General features: G+C 36.3%; 1 protein-coding gene across 3 annotated transcripts; it reads right to left on the reverse strand.

Moving 5' to 3' along the window:
* Positions 1-822: 822 nt before the first annotated feature.
* On the reverse strand, positions 823-13,306 carry LOC120355546 (protein UXT homolog). Of its 3 annotated transcripts, none has more exons than XM_039444082.1 (4): positions 12,881-13,306; positions 9,613-9,812; positions 2,676-2,825; positions 823-1,604 (listed from the first exon to the last, which is right to left on the reverse strand). In XM_039444082.1, the coding sequence occupies exons 2-4, from the start codon at positions 9,793-9,795 to the stop codon at positions 1,479-1,481; spliced, it is 459 nt and encodes a 152-aa protein (XP_039300016.1). In that variant the 5' UTR covers positions 9,796-9,812; positions 12,881-13,306; the 3' UTR covers positions 823-1,478. The 3 variants fall into 3 exon arrangements, with proteins under 3 accessions (XP_039300016.1, XP_039300018.1, XP_039300017.1); XM_039444084.1 differs by having other exon boundaries at positions 825-1,604; positions 13,088-13,294; XM_039444083.1 differs by having other exon boundaries at positions 825-1,604; positions 13,052-13,116.
* Positions 13,307-14,088: the final 782 nt, after the last annotated feature.

The raw sequence follows: 14,088 nt of genomic DNA on the forward strand, positions 1-14,088 counted from the left end.
TGGCGCATGCGCTTTGTATTCAATCATATTTCATAGCCTCTCTTTCCACTGCCTCTGTTTACGGAGGTAGTGCTCTTTCATGAGCTATCTCATAGATACTGCACAAATTCGAGCGAGACGACTACACCTTATAATTTTGCATTCATTCATTCATTCTGCATTCAAACTAATGTGTGTATAGGGCATTCCTATTGCTTTCTCGAAGATGGTTTCTGTTTCTCAGCAATATTATTGTTTCTCTGATAAGTATGACAAAAAAAATATTTTTTGTCATAGTCATTCAATTTCAGCTGTTTTACATGCATGAAATCAAGCTGGTAAATAGGTGATGGTAGAACAAATAAACATAAGATTCTCATTACTGCAAAGACCTTAAAGATGCATAGACTCACATGCAGCCCTAGTGTCGTACTTGGAATTGAAATCGGCCATTGAGGGGGCAACCTATAAGATTATTACATACCAATGCCTTTGTTATCTATAATATTACAAATATATAGATATTATATCTCGTGCTAAAATACCCCAATGGCGGCCTTCAATTTCAAGTAAGAGCTATCATTGGGAAGGCATAGGCATTGTGGGTCTATATCTCTCTAAGGTCTTTGCTTTACTGTAATAAAATCATATGTTTTCTTTACAGTCAAGTACGGTATGTTTCCTAGTTCCGAAATAGGAACAGCAAAACTGCTTAAAAAATTGTCTTTTTATGCTCCAGGTGTAAGTTTTTTCAACTATAATCAAGAAGTTCCTGATTTGGAATTTGTAAACTAGGTTACGTTCATAGACTGCATGTAGTTACTTCAACACAAGCAGGAAATGTTTTACTTTTGCTTTATTATTCTTATTTAGATTATTATGACAAAAATGGTGTACGTTACTTGGACATGAATGTCTCTTGCAGAGCTCGAATGAAATGCTAGTCTCGGCTAAAGCCTCGACTAGAAACATCATTCTTGCCCTGCAAACTGGCCCTTCCCGTCCATGTGACGTAAAATACTAGTACATAACTTGTACAATGACGTATTTACCGCATTAGTATGATAATTCTGCCCTGAATACGTTTCAGGCAGAAACAATCATACTCATGTGGTGAATTATAGACCCTTGGCTCTGTTCCACATTCAACACACGCTCAGGTTGCGCGCAAAGTGGAAAGAGAAGAGATTTGCATATAATGCTGAATCAAAATAGCTGAGAAACACCCTTTTGATACTGAATTTTAAAAGTTTCCCCGGGTTCAGACACCTTTTGAATACCACCAGAACATTGCGTACTGGAATCTATATATATTTTTACAAAAATAGCACTGGTACAAGCTTTCAGATAGTATTGGTCATATATGGTTATTGATTGCAATGAAAAATATCTCACCTAAAAAAAATTGTGAGCCTCACTTTTTAAATGTAAAAAATAAAATGTCTTGTGTCCAGAGGTTTCATGGAGTCAGATTTGAAGAAACAAAAATAGTGGGGAGTTCATTTGATGTTGTGCAGCTCTTGAATTCCATGCAGTACGAGTTTGATATGAGCTTTGGTGGTGGCACTTTGCTCTTTCAGGAGATCAGCTTGCTTCTCAAGTAGCTGCAATCGCTTTGCAATCACCTGCAAATCAAATAATTATAAATCGAGTAGGCCTACTGTAATAGAGAATTATTGCAACTGTGGAATATAGACAGCCAATTTTTGACTCTACAGTTCTACTGGGACTAGTTAAATTTGAAAAAAATTTCTTACCTACTTGATCAACAATACTGAACAAAATTCAATTATGAATTTAGCTGTAACCAAATTTGTGAGGATCTGTTCAGCTTTAGGAGTTCATTGGCCGAGCGAAGTGAGGTCTAAGATTCAAGTCGACGGTTTGACATTTCTCTTAATGTTTATATATTGCGCATTTACGGCGAAACGCGGTAATAGATTTTCATGAAATTTGACAGGTATGTTCCTTTTTAAATTGCGCGTCGACGTATATACAAGGTTTTTGGAAATTTTGCATTTCAAGGATAATATAAAAGGAAGAAGGAGCCTCCTTCATACGTCAATATTACAGTAAAAATCAGACTATACAATTATTCATCATAAATCAGCTGTCGAGTTGATTATAAATTGCATGCCATGACGTATGCAATTCAATATCTCAATGTAACTTGGTAAAAAATCAGCTGCTGTGTAGACTATGAATTTCATGCCTCATTAAATGCAATTTTATGCACTATTAAATGAACTATTGATTTCGTGCAATAACGCATGCAATTAATAACTAAAATAACATAGTATTGTCTCTCGAACTTTCTCTGCTTTGAACACGGGCTGTCCTGTTGCCAGTATGTCTTGAAGTAGATTCGCTTTTGATGTCAGCATTTTTGATACACCAACCCGAACAGCCATTAGCCGTTTTCACACCGATATCTCGCCGACACGACATACAGACAGGATTTACTCTGATGGACAGTATAAGAGGAGGCTGTGGTTTATTACTGCGCGAGGTCTACTGTTCACAGAACTACTAGTACGGTAACTCAAATAATAATGATAGAAAAATTAACAGAGTATATAATTATACAGAGTGATGTTTTAGCCCTGTTATCCTATTGTATATGTGGTAATGTATTTTTAATGGAATAAATTAGCTGGGCTTCAAGTGGATGATGAATGGGACATTGCAATAGCTACCTTAAGGGCTTCATCCAGGGTGAATTGGACGAAATAGCCGCAGCCAACATCAATCAGTATTCTGGAAACATCGGACACATGTGCCTGCATGTAGAAATTGCAGCCCAAATCCATCTGTGTTTTCAAGCCATCCTTCAAAGCATCATCACTCTGCAACCACAAATCAATCAATCAGTACAATTACTACAATCATCTATTATAATAGATATCATAATCTGGAAAAGGTAACTAAGATTAGCTTGTGACCATATTTCCAATCTTAGAAATTATCTAATTACTATTCTGAAAAAGTTCTATTTTCTTAGTAAATTCATTCCTCAGACAGTTGTTAAGCAGTTCTATTATGCACTAGTTGACTCAAGTTGAACTATGGTATAGGCTGTTGGGGCTCAACATACATAACACATTTAAAACATCTAATGACATTGCAAAAGGCGATAATACGGGTTATGAAAAGAGTAAGCAGGTTTGAACGTTCTTTTCCCATATTTCAATTCTTCAAATGCTTGCCATTACGATACATTTATATATTTAAAGTTCTTTAATTGTTTTTCAGGATGTCAGGTAATTGTGGTGATCAGATGGGTGAGGGTGATTTAGTATACAGAACGAGAGGAATAACTAACAATATGTTGAAACTCCCAAAATCCTACAATACCTGTTTCCGTAAATATTAGACAAATTAAAAATTATCATTTTTTTAAAAAACAAATTTCCAAGTGGTTGCTACCACAAACACCTAATGCAATTGAGAGCTTATTCACTGTTCAGGGTTAATTTTTACTTTCCTTGCCCTATAACGATAGGTAAGGGCAAAAAATTCCGTACCCCAAAAAATTAAGGTACCCCAATTTCTAAATTTCTATATGTTTCAAGGTCCCCTGAGTCCAAAAAAGTGTATTTTGGGTATTGGTCTGTGTGTGTGTGTGTGTGTGTATGTGCGTCTGTGTACACGATATCTCACCTCCCAGTAAACGGACTGACTTGAAATTTGGAACTTAAGGTCCTTGCAATTGCAATATAAGGATCCGACACGAACAATTTGATCAAATGCAATTCAAGATGGCGGCTAAAATGTTGTAAAAAACAGGGTTTTTCGCGATTTTCTCGAAAATGGCTCCAACGATTTTGATGGAATTTATACCTAAAATAGTCATTGATAAGCTATACCAACTGTCACAAGTCCCATTTATGTAAACATTTCAGGAGCTCCGCCCCATTTATGAAAAGTTTGATTATAAATTTCCAATTATCAGGTCTCAGATATCAACGAAAATTTTAGAGTGGAAAAGATTGAGCTTGAAAATCTCTACAATTAATGTCCAGTAACATTTTCACCTAAAATTGAAAATAAGCTCGAAATTCGAGAAAATGTGATTATCCAATTGCAAACCGTTGGCAACTGTTGATTCTATTAAATCATTCACTATGAAGAGATAGCAGACCTCATATTATTATGTCTCCAGAGTTATTGTCCTGTCACCAGCTGGTTCAAATCTTTGAATAGTAGACTTGATATGCGCGTGAACACTAGCGTCAGGTGATACATTTTCATAACGGCAAGGAAAGTTGTGTGAGTGCGCCACACCAGATTTTTTCTCTAGGTATAAATAAATAAAAATCTGGTGTGGTACACTCACACAACTTTCCTTGCTCATATTTGAAACTACGATCAGACTTCTGTATATGTGTATATATAATTGTTTTCAGAGTACTTTTTCCTTTGTGCAAATTGTGAAATTCAATGATTTTTTTCTGTCATCATTTTTTTAAAGTCGTCAAAACAGCTGTTCTAGAGATGAAATATCTCGACTATGTGTTCTTTTCATGAACTGCGCTACCTACCTCATGCACGAGAAGGAGGTTACTAAGTCCATTTCTCAAGGATGGGGTGGACCCCCATTGATTTCCCAGAAAGGAGAATCATGCCAGTTGATAGAGCTGATAAATAACTATACAGGGTATGAATAAAAAAAATCGGTCAAGTCGTTTTTGAGAAAATCGTGAAAAACATGGTTTTTTAGTAATTATCCGCCATTTTTCTCAAGAATATTACGGAGCTCCTGCAATTTTCCCAGAAATGAGACTCATGTCAGTTGATAGGGCTTATAAATAGCTATCCATGGTATAAATTTGAAGAAAATCGTTAGAGCCGTTTTCGAGAAGACCGTGAAAAACATGGTTTTTTAGTTATTATCCGCCATTTCTTCCGCCATTTTGAATTCAATTTTATTGAATTTCTTATTGTTGGATCCTCATGGTATAAGGACCGTAAGTTTAAAATTTCAAGTCAATCGGTTAATTAGGAATGGAGTTATCGTGTTCACAGACATACACACATACACACACACAGACCAACACCCAAAAATCATGTTTTGGACTCAGAGGACCTTGAAACATATAGAAAACTTGAAATTAGGGTACCTCAATTTTTTTGGAAAGCAATACTTTCCGTACCTATGGTAATAGGGCAAGGAAAGTAAAAAAGAAACTAATTTAAAAATGCACTAATTGTTCTTGGTGGAGCGAAAGCTGTGTGAATGAAGCATTACAAAACTTTTTTCAAGCTGTACTCCTACTTGCACGCGAATTATATTACATAATACAGCAAGTAGTACTTTTATTGTTCCAGAAATTGTTTTTTTTCTTAATGTATATTAGTTTTAAAGCTTACTAAACTTTTTTTAAACATGTAACAATTTATTGTTATCTGAAATGTTGGATGGATATTGTAAGTTGTTCATAATGCATTGTTTTTTGGTCAATAAAAAATTATTTGATTTGATTTGTGTTATTCCTCATTCATTATAGCTACCCCGTCCATGCACTCAAGATTTTGAACAGGATGCCGGTGTATTTCCATGAGAAAATCTCCGAAAGGGACTTCGTGGGAAGGTCGTTGATCATCACGATGAACAGGATTGGCCCCAGAATTGAACCCTGAGGTACCCCAAACCTGACAGGGAGTGGACATGAAACAGCTCCACCCAATGACACCAATGATGATTTTAATGATAATGAAGTAGAAAATGTTATGTGTATGTCACGCACTCCACATTTTGGGTCCGAGCATACTCCTAGAGAATGATTGACAAGTGATAACAATTTTGAATTTAGTAGTAATGTTGTTAGAAAGCAAAAAAAGCTCAATAATTTCAATAATATTGAATTTGAAAGGAAACTCTGTACCAAAAATGTATAAACAACCACAAACTAAACCAAATTATCTACGTATCAGCATCTTATTAACAATGGTTTCCTATTCTGTCTGTCATTAGACAAAGTTCATAACTCCATCCTCCTCCAAATTGTAGTCGGTAATGAACTACCAGAATATTTTATCTTGATTAAGAAAATGTATTATTAAATCATAAAGAGAATCGCTCAGTCCCGTTACTACCTTCTATAGAAGGTAGCTGATACCGTTATATCTGATGAAATGTTTTTAAAGTTATTAATTCTTGTTAAAAATTATCAATTATATTGTACGAGTATTTGTTAAGAAAATATTTTTTTAGTGATTTAAATGAATTTTCATAATAAATTAGATTAAATATTTCGTAAACTAATTTATTGTACTAAATTGTTGAAAAACAAACTGGCAATGCAAAAGTAGAAAAGGATAGCTCTATCTGCTCTGTCAAACGATAGACAAGGGTAGCAACACCAATGATAATCAAATACTGCCTTTATAACGTGGATCTCACTATATAATCGAGGTCTAAATTGCACAACAGTTTGTTCACGTGAGGTCCACGTTATAATGGCAGTGTTTTATTGGCAATGCTATTAATATCTTTGTCTATCATTCAACAAAGCGGATAGCGCTATCTCTTCCTCGCTTTGCTTAGTTGCCAGATCGTCTTTTAACAATGAAGAATTAATAATTAATTAACAAAACATTTCATCTTAATTATGAAAATTCATCATGAAATTATTGAAAAATATAATTTCTTGCTTAATAGAATAAAAATGATTATTTTAAACGAGAATGAACAGTTAATATCAAATCAATAAACCTGTAACAGCTACCGTCTATAAAAGGCATTGACAAGATAGAGGATCGGCAACGTTATTCTCCCATCTTTCTCCACTGCCATTATAACGTGGACCTCACCAAAGACAATCTTTGTTTCTGCATTCATTATGTACATCTTATCCACTATCCATCGGATTTAAGTCTGGTGAGCGTAGGGCGCATTCTGTTTGTCGTATTAAAATTTGTTTCGGAAGGAAGCTTCATTGGAAATATTCAGTGAAATATGTTTTCATAATAAAATAAAACTGTAGAATCCCTACGGTGCGTGACTTTTTGGACAGGCTGTAAATAAATAATTGATATTATATTAGAATAAAAAACTAGAGCCTCTAACAAAATTGACCTCTGTAGATAAATTAATACAATATGTTAGATTATTAGAACAAAAATCTATAGTGAGGTCCACGTTATAATGGCAGTGGAGAAAGATGGGAGAACAACGTTGCCGATCCTCTGTCTTGTCAATGTCTTCTAGACGGTAGCTGTTACAGGTTTATTGATTTGATATTAGCTGTTATTTCTCGTTTAAAATAATCAATTATATTCTATTGAGCAAGAAATGATATTTTACAATAATTTCATATTGAATTTTCATAATTAAGATGAATGATTTTGTTAATTAATTATTAATTCTATATTGTTAAAAGACTATCTGGCAACAGAGCAAAGCGAGGAAGAGATAACGCTATCCGCTTTGTTGAATGATGGACAAGTATAGCAATACCATTGCCAATAAAACACTGGAGCTTACTATAGGATGGAGCATCTGACAAAAATGACCCAAGTTTTTCGCACAAACAACTGCGAAACGCTAAACAATGACGAAAGCGGGACAGTTTTTTTTACTTTCCTTGCCCTATTACCGTAGGTGAAGAAAGTATTGCTTTCCGAAAAAAATTAAGGTACCCATATTTTTCCAAATGTCTATACGTTTCAAGGTCCCCTGAGTCCAAAAAAGTGGTTTTTGGGTATTGGTCTGTTTTTATGTGTGTGTGTGTGTGTGTGTGTGTGTGTGTGTGTGTGTGTTGTGTGTGTGTGTGTGTGTGTGTGTGGTGTGTGTGTGTGTGTGTGTGTGTGTGTATGTGTACACGATATCTCATCTCCCAAAACGGAATAACTTGAAATTTGGAACTTAAGGTCCTCTCAATATAAGAATCCTACACGAACAATTTCGATCAAATACAATTCAAGATGGCGGCTAAAATGGCAAAAATGTTGTCAAAAACAGGGTTTTTCGCGATTTTCTTAAAAACGGCTCCAACGATTTTGATTAGATTCATAACTAAAATAGTCATTGATAAGCTCTATCAACTGCCACAAGTCTCATATCTGTAAAAATTTCAGGAGCTCCGCCCCATCTATGCAATGTTTGATTTTAGATTCCCAATTATCAGGCTTCAGACACAATTTAAACAAAAAAAAAATTGAGTGGAAAAGATTGAGCATGAAAATCTTTACAATTAATGTTCAGTAACATTTTCACCTAAAATTGAAAGTAAGCACGAAATTCGAGTAAATGTGATTATTCAATTATTGCAAACTGTTGATTCTTTTAAGAGATAGCAGACCTCGTATGTCTTCAGCGTTATGTCCTGTCACCAGCTGGCTCAGATCTTTGTTTATAAGTAGACTTGAGATGCGCGTGAACACTAGCGTCAGGTGATAAATTCTCATAACGGCAAGGAAAGTTGTGTGAGTGCGCCACACCAGATTTTTTCAACCATTTAACTGCGGCTACTTTCATCTTCCTTTCTAAGAAGCAATAACCACAGTAGCAGAATGTACTTGAACTGCATAAAATCTGAAGTGCACCTCTGGCAAAATGGAGACCACTCCATCAAGAGCATCTTTGATAAAATTCATCTTCAATTCTTGAATATAGTTTCATATAAAATCAAATCAAGTTTTATTGTTTACACCAGTTTAGAACAAAATACACTTCATCAATTAGTACCATAATATAATTATCATTATCCATAATGTGGAGAAAACTTAGAAGATGACAGAATACATGTAAGGCTCAGCTCACGCGACTCAAGTCGAGAAGAGACTGCGACTCTAGTCTCTTCTCCACGCAGCATGTGTTTTCAAATGGTGACACTCAGACCAGTCAATTATTCTAGTCTCCGCGACCTCACGACTGTGAGACTGAGTCGAGCGACTCGACATGTTGGTCGAGCTACGACTTGAGTTGCTTAGTACACTGCATTTTTAATGAAAGTGAGGTTATGTTTTATGAAAGAGATGTTTTGTCATTTTAGATAAAACAATGATAAGAATTAGATAAGAAAATATATTTATAATAATTATTATAAAATTTGTTACATGCTAAGTAGTGACGAATTAGATATTTTTTTTAAATAAAGTAAGGTTGAAAAATTGAATAGTATGGAACTGAAGTAACTGACAATGAGCAAATAAGTCGAAAGGTCGATTTGAGATTTGAGTCGAGGTAGTGTGAGTTGAGCCTTAAGGTGCAATTCCTATTGCCGCATCAACATGTTGGCCCAATGAAGGCCAATTTCGACCAGCGCCAGTGTGTGGATGGGAGCTTTGCCAACGCTGGCCTTCAAAATCCAATGAATTTACAGGTTATGTGCTCTAGCCACGGCGGCTCTAACCACGCGTTTCTACACGCGCGTCTTGAGACGCCACTAAGGAATGGCACCTTGAGAATACATATATTTAAATTTCGGGGAAGTAGTGGCCGTAGTAGTTGAGACGCTGACTTTGTCCCGGGTACGAATTCGGCGAGACCAGATATTTTTTCTGAGCCGCATACTGGCACTGAAATCGATCCGGTGCGACCTGAAAACTCTGACACCAGACCTGAGCCAGCCAGGTCACTCGGGTTTTATTAATTTATTTTTATTTGAGGGGAAAATCATGAATACTCACTTGAAGACTCTCAATAACATTTTTCAGCTGTATATACTCTGCCATTTCCCCCAAGAGCACATCTAGTTTGTAATGTATTTTTTTCAGATCCTCTTTTAAATGATTGTTGACGAATTCTTCGAATTTCAATACTTTCTCCGGTATCTGATGATTGATATTATTTGGATCCATAGTGGCTTTCATCAGTGTTTACTATTGATCTGAAAATAGGAGTAATGCATCATTTGTTAATTTTGTTAGAATATTATGAAATATGTTTTAGAAGAATGATCTGTCAATTAAGTCATCACGTTATATATTATCTAGCCTATAGATAGTGAGGTCCACGTTATAAAGACAACATTTCATTAGAATTGATATTGCTAACCTTGTCTATCTATAATTGGACATAGCAGATAGTGCTATCCTTTTCTAGCTCCACAAAGTTGCCAGACCGTTCAACAATTTAGAAATATAATCAATTTACACACTATTTAATCCAAATTATTGTAGAAATATATTATTAAATAATTGAGAAATATATTTTCTAGACAAATAGAATATTGATTATTTTCAACAAGAATGTACAGTTAATTACACAAAATATATTGTCAGCTGTATTTTATAGAAGGAAGTGACAGGGCAGAGAATCGGCAACGCTGCTGTCCTATCTTTCTCCACTGCCATTAGAACGTGGACCTCACCATAATATTAATTGTTGACCCTGAACAATATAATGATAAAATGTTGATCCATCACAAATCTATATAAATAAAAATCGAGCCTCAAATTTTGACATTCAATAACTTTTTATGTGCGCACCGAATTTGATGATTTTTTTAGTTATGTTCGTTATGTTCAGATCCAGGTTCATGGCCTATCAAATTTATTATTCGACTTCAGGACTCTTTCCTACGGTCCTTCAAAGTTTACATGTAATCCTTTTGGGAGAAGATTTTTGTGAGCTGGCCACACACAGAAATAAAAATCAGCTGTTATAATCATTGCGTCATACAACAGCCGTCGGTAGATAGTAGACAAGAGTGTGTGCTGCTCCATAACCGCCCATGTATTCTATTCTAAACGCCCCGAGTAAAAACAAAATGACTTCTGTGTGTAACCATCCAGCACTTTGGCCTCAGGTTAAATAAAGACTTACATGCTCTAAAGAAATTGCTTTGTTTCAAATAATTAAGCTGTCTTCGGTGTTCAGAATTAATAAATTTTTAGTAAATTATTTATTTTGCAGTTGGAAAATTATCTATATAAAAAAATGCCGCATCGCGCCTCTTCAGGTTTGTATCCAGCTAAAGTTTGTCATGAGATACATTAAACTATTTGGAGGTACGAAGTTCGCCGGGCTAACTAGTATATTATATTAAGTAAAAAATATATATTTATGATTTAATAATACATTTTCATGTTTATTAATATTGAATATTTTCAAAGTTCATTAGTCAACAAACAATTTGACAACCTTGAGGAATTAGAAAAAGAAAACGCTATCAGCTTTTTCTAATGACAGACAAGGAAAGCAATCCAATGTCGATCATATGCTGACTTAAGAACGTTGATCTTATTGTACCAGAGTGACATGGTTTTGGCCGCAACACCATGCGTTAACGTCACACTTCCAAGTGGGCACCTGCTGTTCACAGATCCCATGGGGTGTGACAGGAGAGCCAACTGCACTGCCAAGTCGGTAGGCAAGTATCACAGAGTAGTTTGGCCTGTATTGCAGTGAAATTACCCCAATAGACTGTCCACCTCGGTCGGGACACTGCGCAGTTCCGGCGGTACGTGGGCTGGTCGGGCCCGGACGTATCCACCAACTTGTCTACAGGCCAGGAAAAGACTCGTGGTCCTCAATTGTATAAGTCTCCAAGGTGCGCTCGCTCGTCCACCACACAGGCGTCCAAAAGGGGATGACGCCAGCATTTCGGAAAGAAGTACCAGTAAGAGTGGGGTGTTTCGACATGCTATGATGCTACTTCCAGAGACTGAGGCGCTACCCAAGTCCCAGAGTCTGGATTAAACTATGCGCTTAAAAGCACATACAGTAGTAATTTCGCATGCCTGCTACTTCCAGAGACGGAGGTACCCTGATTCCCATAGCCTGGTCTCTCACTGGCTACCCCGAAATTTCACCGGACAATTTTCACTGTACCCAGCTACTTCCAGAGACGGGGGCGAGGAACAAACTCCAGAGCAGCTGTGGAAGGAGCCACCTAGAAGCTCAGCAACCCTCAGGGACCTGTACCAGAGTGACAATCGATCATTCCGTAAGGGCCAAGCCACATCAAGATCAAGCGTTTTTGCACTGGCAATCAAAGAGCTTCCTTCACTCCTGCTCGTCCACCGCCAGTGCAAAAACCCCTGAAACCCCGCTTCAAGCTTAATTGGCCCCAAGACTACAGCGAAGGGTTTGACTGAGTGAAAAGTTTTCAACAAAGTGAAAATAATAAATTTAACGAGGGCATCAAAAGCTTCCATTAAACGTTCAGAATGTATTCTCGTCAAGTACTATCATTTGTGAGAGTTTGAGCGATTTTAATGTTTGATCATTTTTTCAAACATCCATGATGATTCATGGATTTCTTGGAAAATGCAAATCATCCAGATTTGGTTGATATTTGGGGCTATAGATAGAGGTTGACCTAGCAAGTGTCGTGCTATAATATGAGACGTTTTGCTATAATACATGGTGAGTTATCCACTGAAATATAAAATTCCTCCACTCTCAAATCAGAAAAATCACCCATTATCAAATGCTTACAACTCAAGAATACGAGTGAGTTTCGCCATGTAATGACATTAAAAGGATATAGAAATATGTCTCTAAGCCCGCTATGATCACACTCTGTGGGCCCTAAACCACATGAATGAATTGTGTGTAAACCAATGCTGGTGGCACAGCAGTGGCTGGGATGGCGACCCGAATAGACACCAGCCGGCCGCCAGATTCTGGACTCTGGGGTTCCCAATATAGAAACGCAATTATAAAACTACCTAAAACCTAATGCCCCGCGACTCGCTCAAAAACATGATTTTCCACTAGCTAATGTGAAACGGACTTTTGTTTTTAAACGTTACAATAAGTAGCAAATTCAACAGTTTATGTTCTTGCTAGGAAAGTAAAAGCAATTTGTTGGGAATGTGTAAAGGAAAGGAGCTTTTGGTCGATCAAACTAAAGTGAGTGAATATAGTATGAACAGAGTCTAATTGATAAATATAAAAAATGGATGGGATAAAATAAGGCAAGTGATAACTAGTATCAAAATAACTTACCATAAATAATCACTTTATCCTAACTTCATAAAATTTTTGAAACAGTCAAGCTTAAATGAATGAATTATCATAATAATTGAATTATTATTATCATATATTCTAGCTAATCTTTAGAGCAGTAGAAGAGCAAGAGAGAAATAACTAGACAATAATCATAAGTGAATATTGTACCTTTACTGTTATTATTATTTTCAATACTATCCTAACCTTAAAAATGTATCATCTTCAAAAAACATACGTTGAGGTTAAAGTAAACATAACCTAGAAGATAGTAAAGGTTAAAGGAATCAGGTAGGTTGATATATTTTTGGTATTTTTCTCCTCTAATAATATGCTATTATTTTACAAAATTTGTCAATAATTTAAATGCAGAAAGCTTGCAACTTCACAAGCTTTCCAACTCTAATCTCAATATCGATAAAGATTCAAGCGAGTGCCTCAATACTGCAAAATTTTAATGTCTAGTCGATTCTACGTTGTTGAAGTTGATCAAACATCAATGTCTCTGAAATCATACCTTTGCCTACGTCCAGAGTGAACGCTGGTTGAGCCGAAACGGGTAGCCGTATAGTTGTCACCCCGACTACTTGACACCTGGGCCTGTTTCATAAAAGTCACAAGTCCTGTAATACAGGAGAATCACCATTCCAATTACATGCTCAATATAGCCGATAAAATCAGCTGTTCCTGTATTACAGGACTTCTAAATTTTTATGAAACAGGTCCCTGGTCATTTTGGCCATAGGCGACTACTTATACCCTTGTAAAAATATACCATTGCCGTCAAGTTGTCCCCCCGACTACTTGACACCTGCTGGACCAAAGGTGCAACTAGTCATGACCGTGAACGACTACTTGACACCTCGCACCCTCGCACCCCCTCCAGGGTGTCCCCTCGACTAGTTGTCACCTCCTTGGAAAGGAAATAAGTAGACGGAAATGGCTTACTACTTGTCACCTACAGAGCACCAGTTGGCACAACTTACACCCCCGCGGCGTAGGGAGGAGGGATCAAACAATTTTTATTACTGGTTATGATGTAGAATTGAATTCTAAGCACTTTTGGTTCAGTAACATTTTCCCGTCAAACGCACGGTTCGGAAATATTCGCCGTCTTTGCTGTTTTTAGTACACATTTTTTGAGTTGGTTGAAAACAGAAAAAATGAATAATAAGACCTTTTGATGACTAAACCAGATGTAGATCACA

Source organism: Nilaparvata lugens, unplaced genomic scaffold (genome assembly GCF_014356525.2).
Source record: "Nilaparvata lugens isolate BPH unplaced genomic scaffold, ASM1435652v1 scaffold2766, whole genome shotgun sequence".
Classification (NCBI taxonomy): domain Eukaryota; kingdom Metazoa; phylum Arthropoda; class Insecta; order Hemiptera; family Delphacidae; genus Nilaparvata; species Nilaparvata lugens.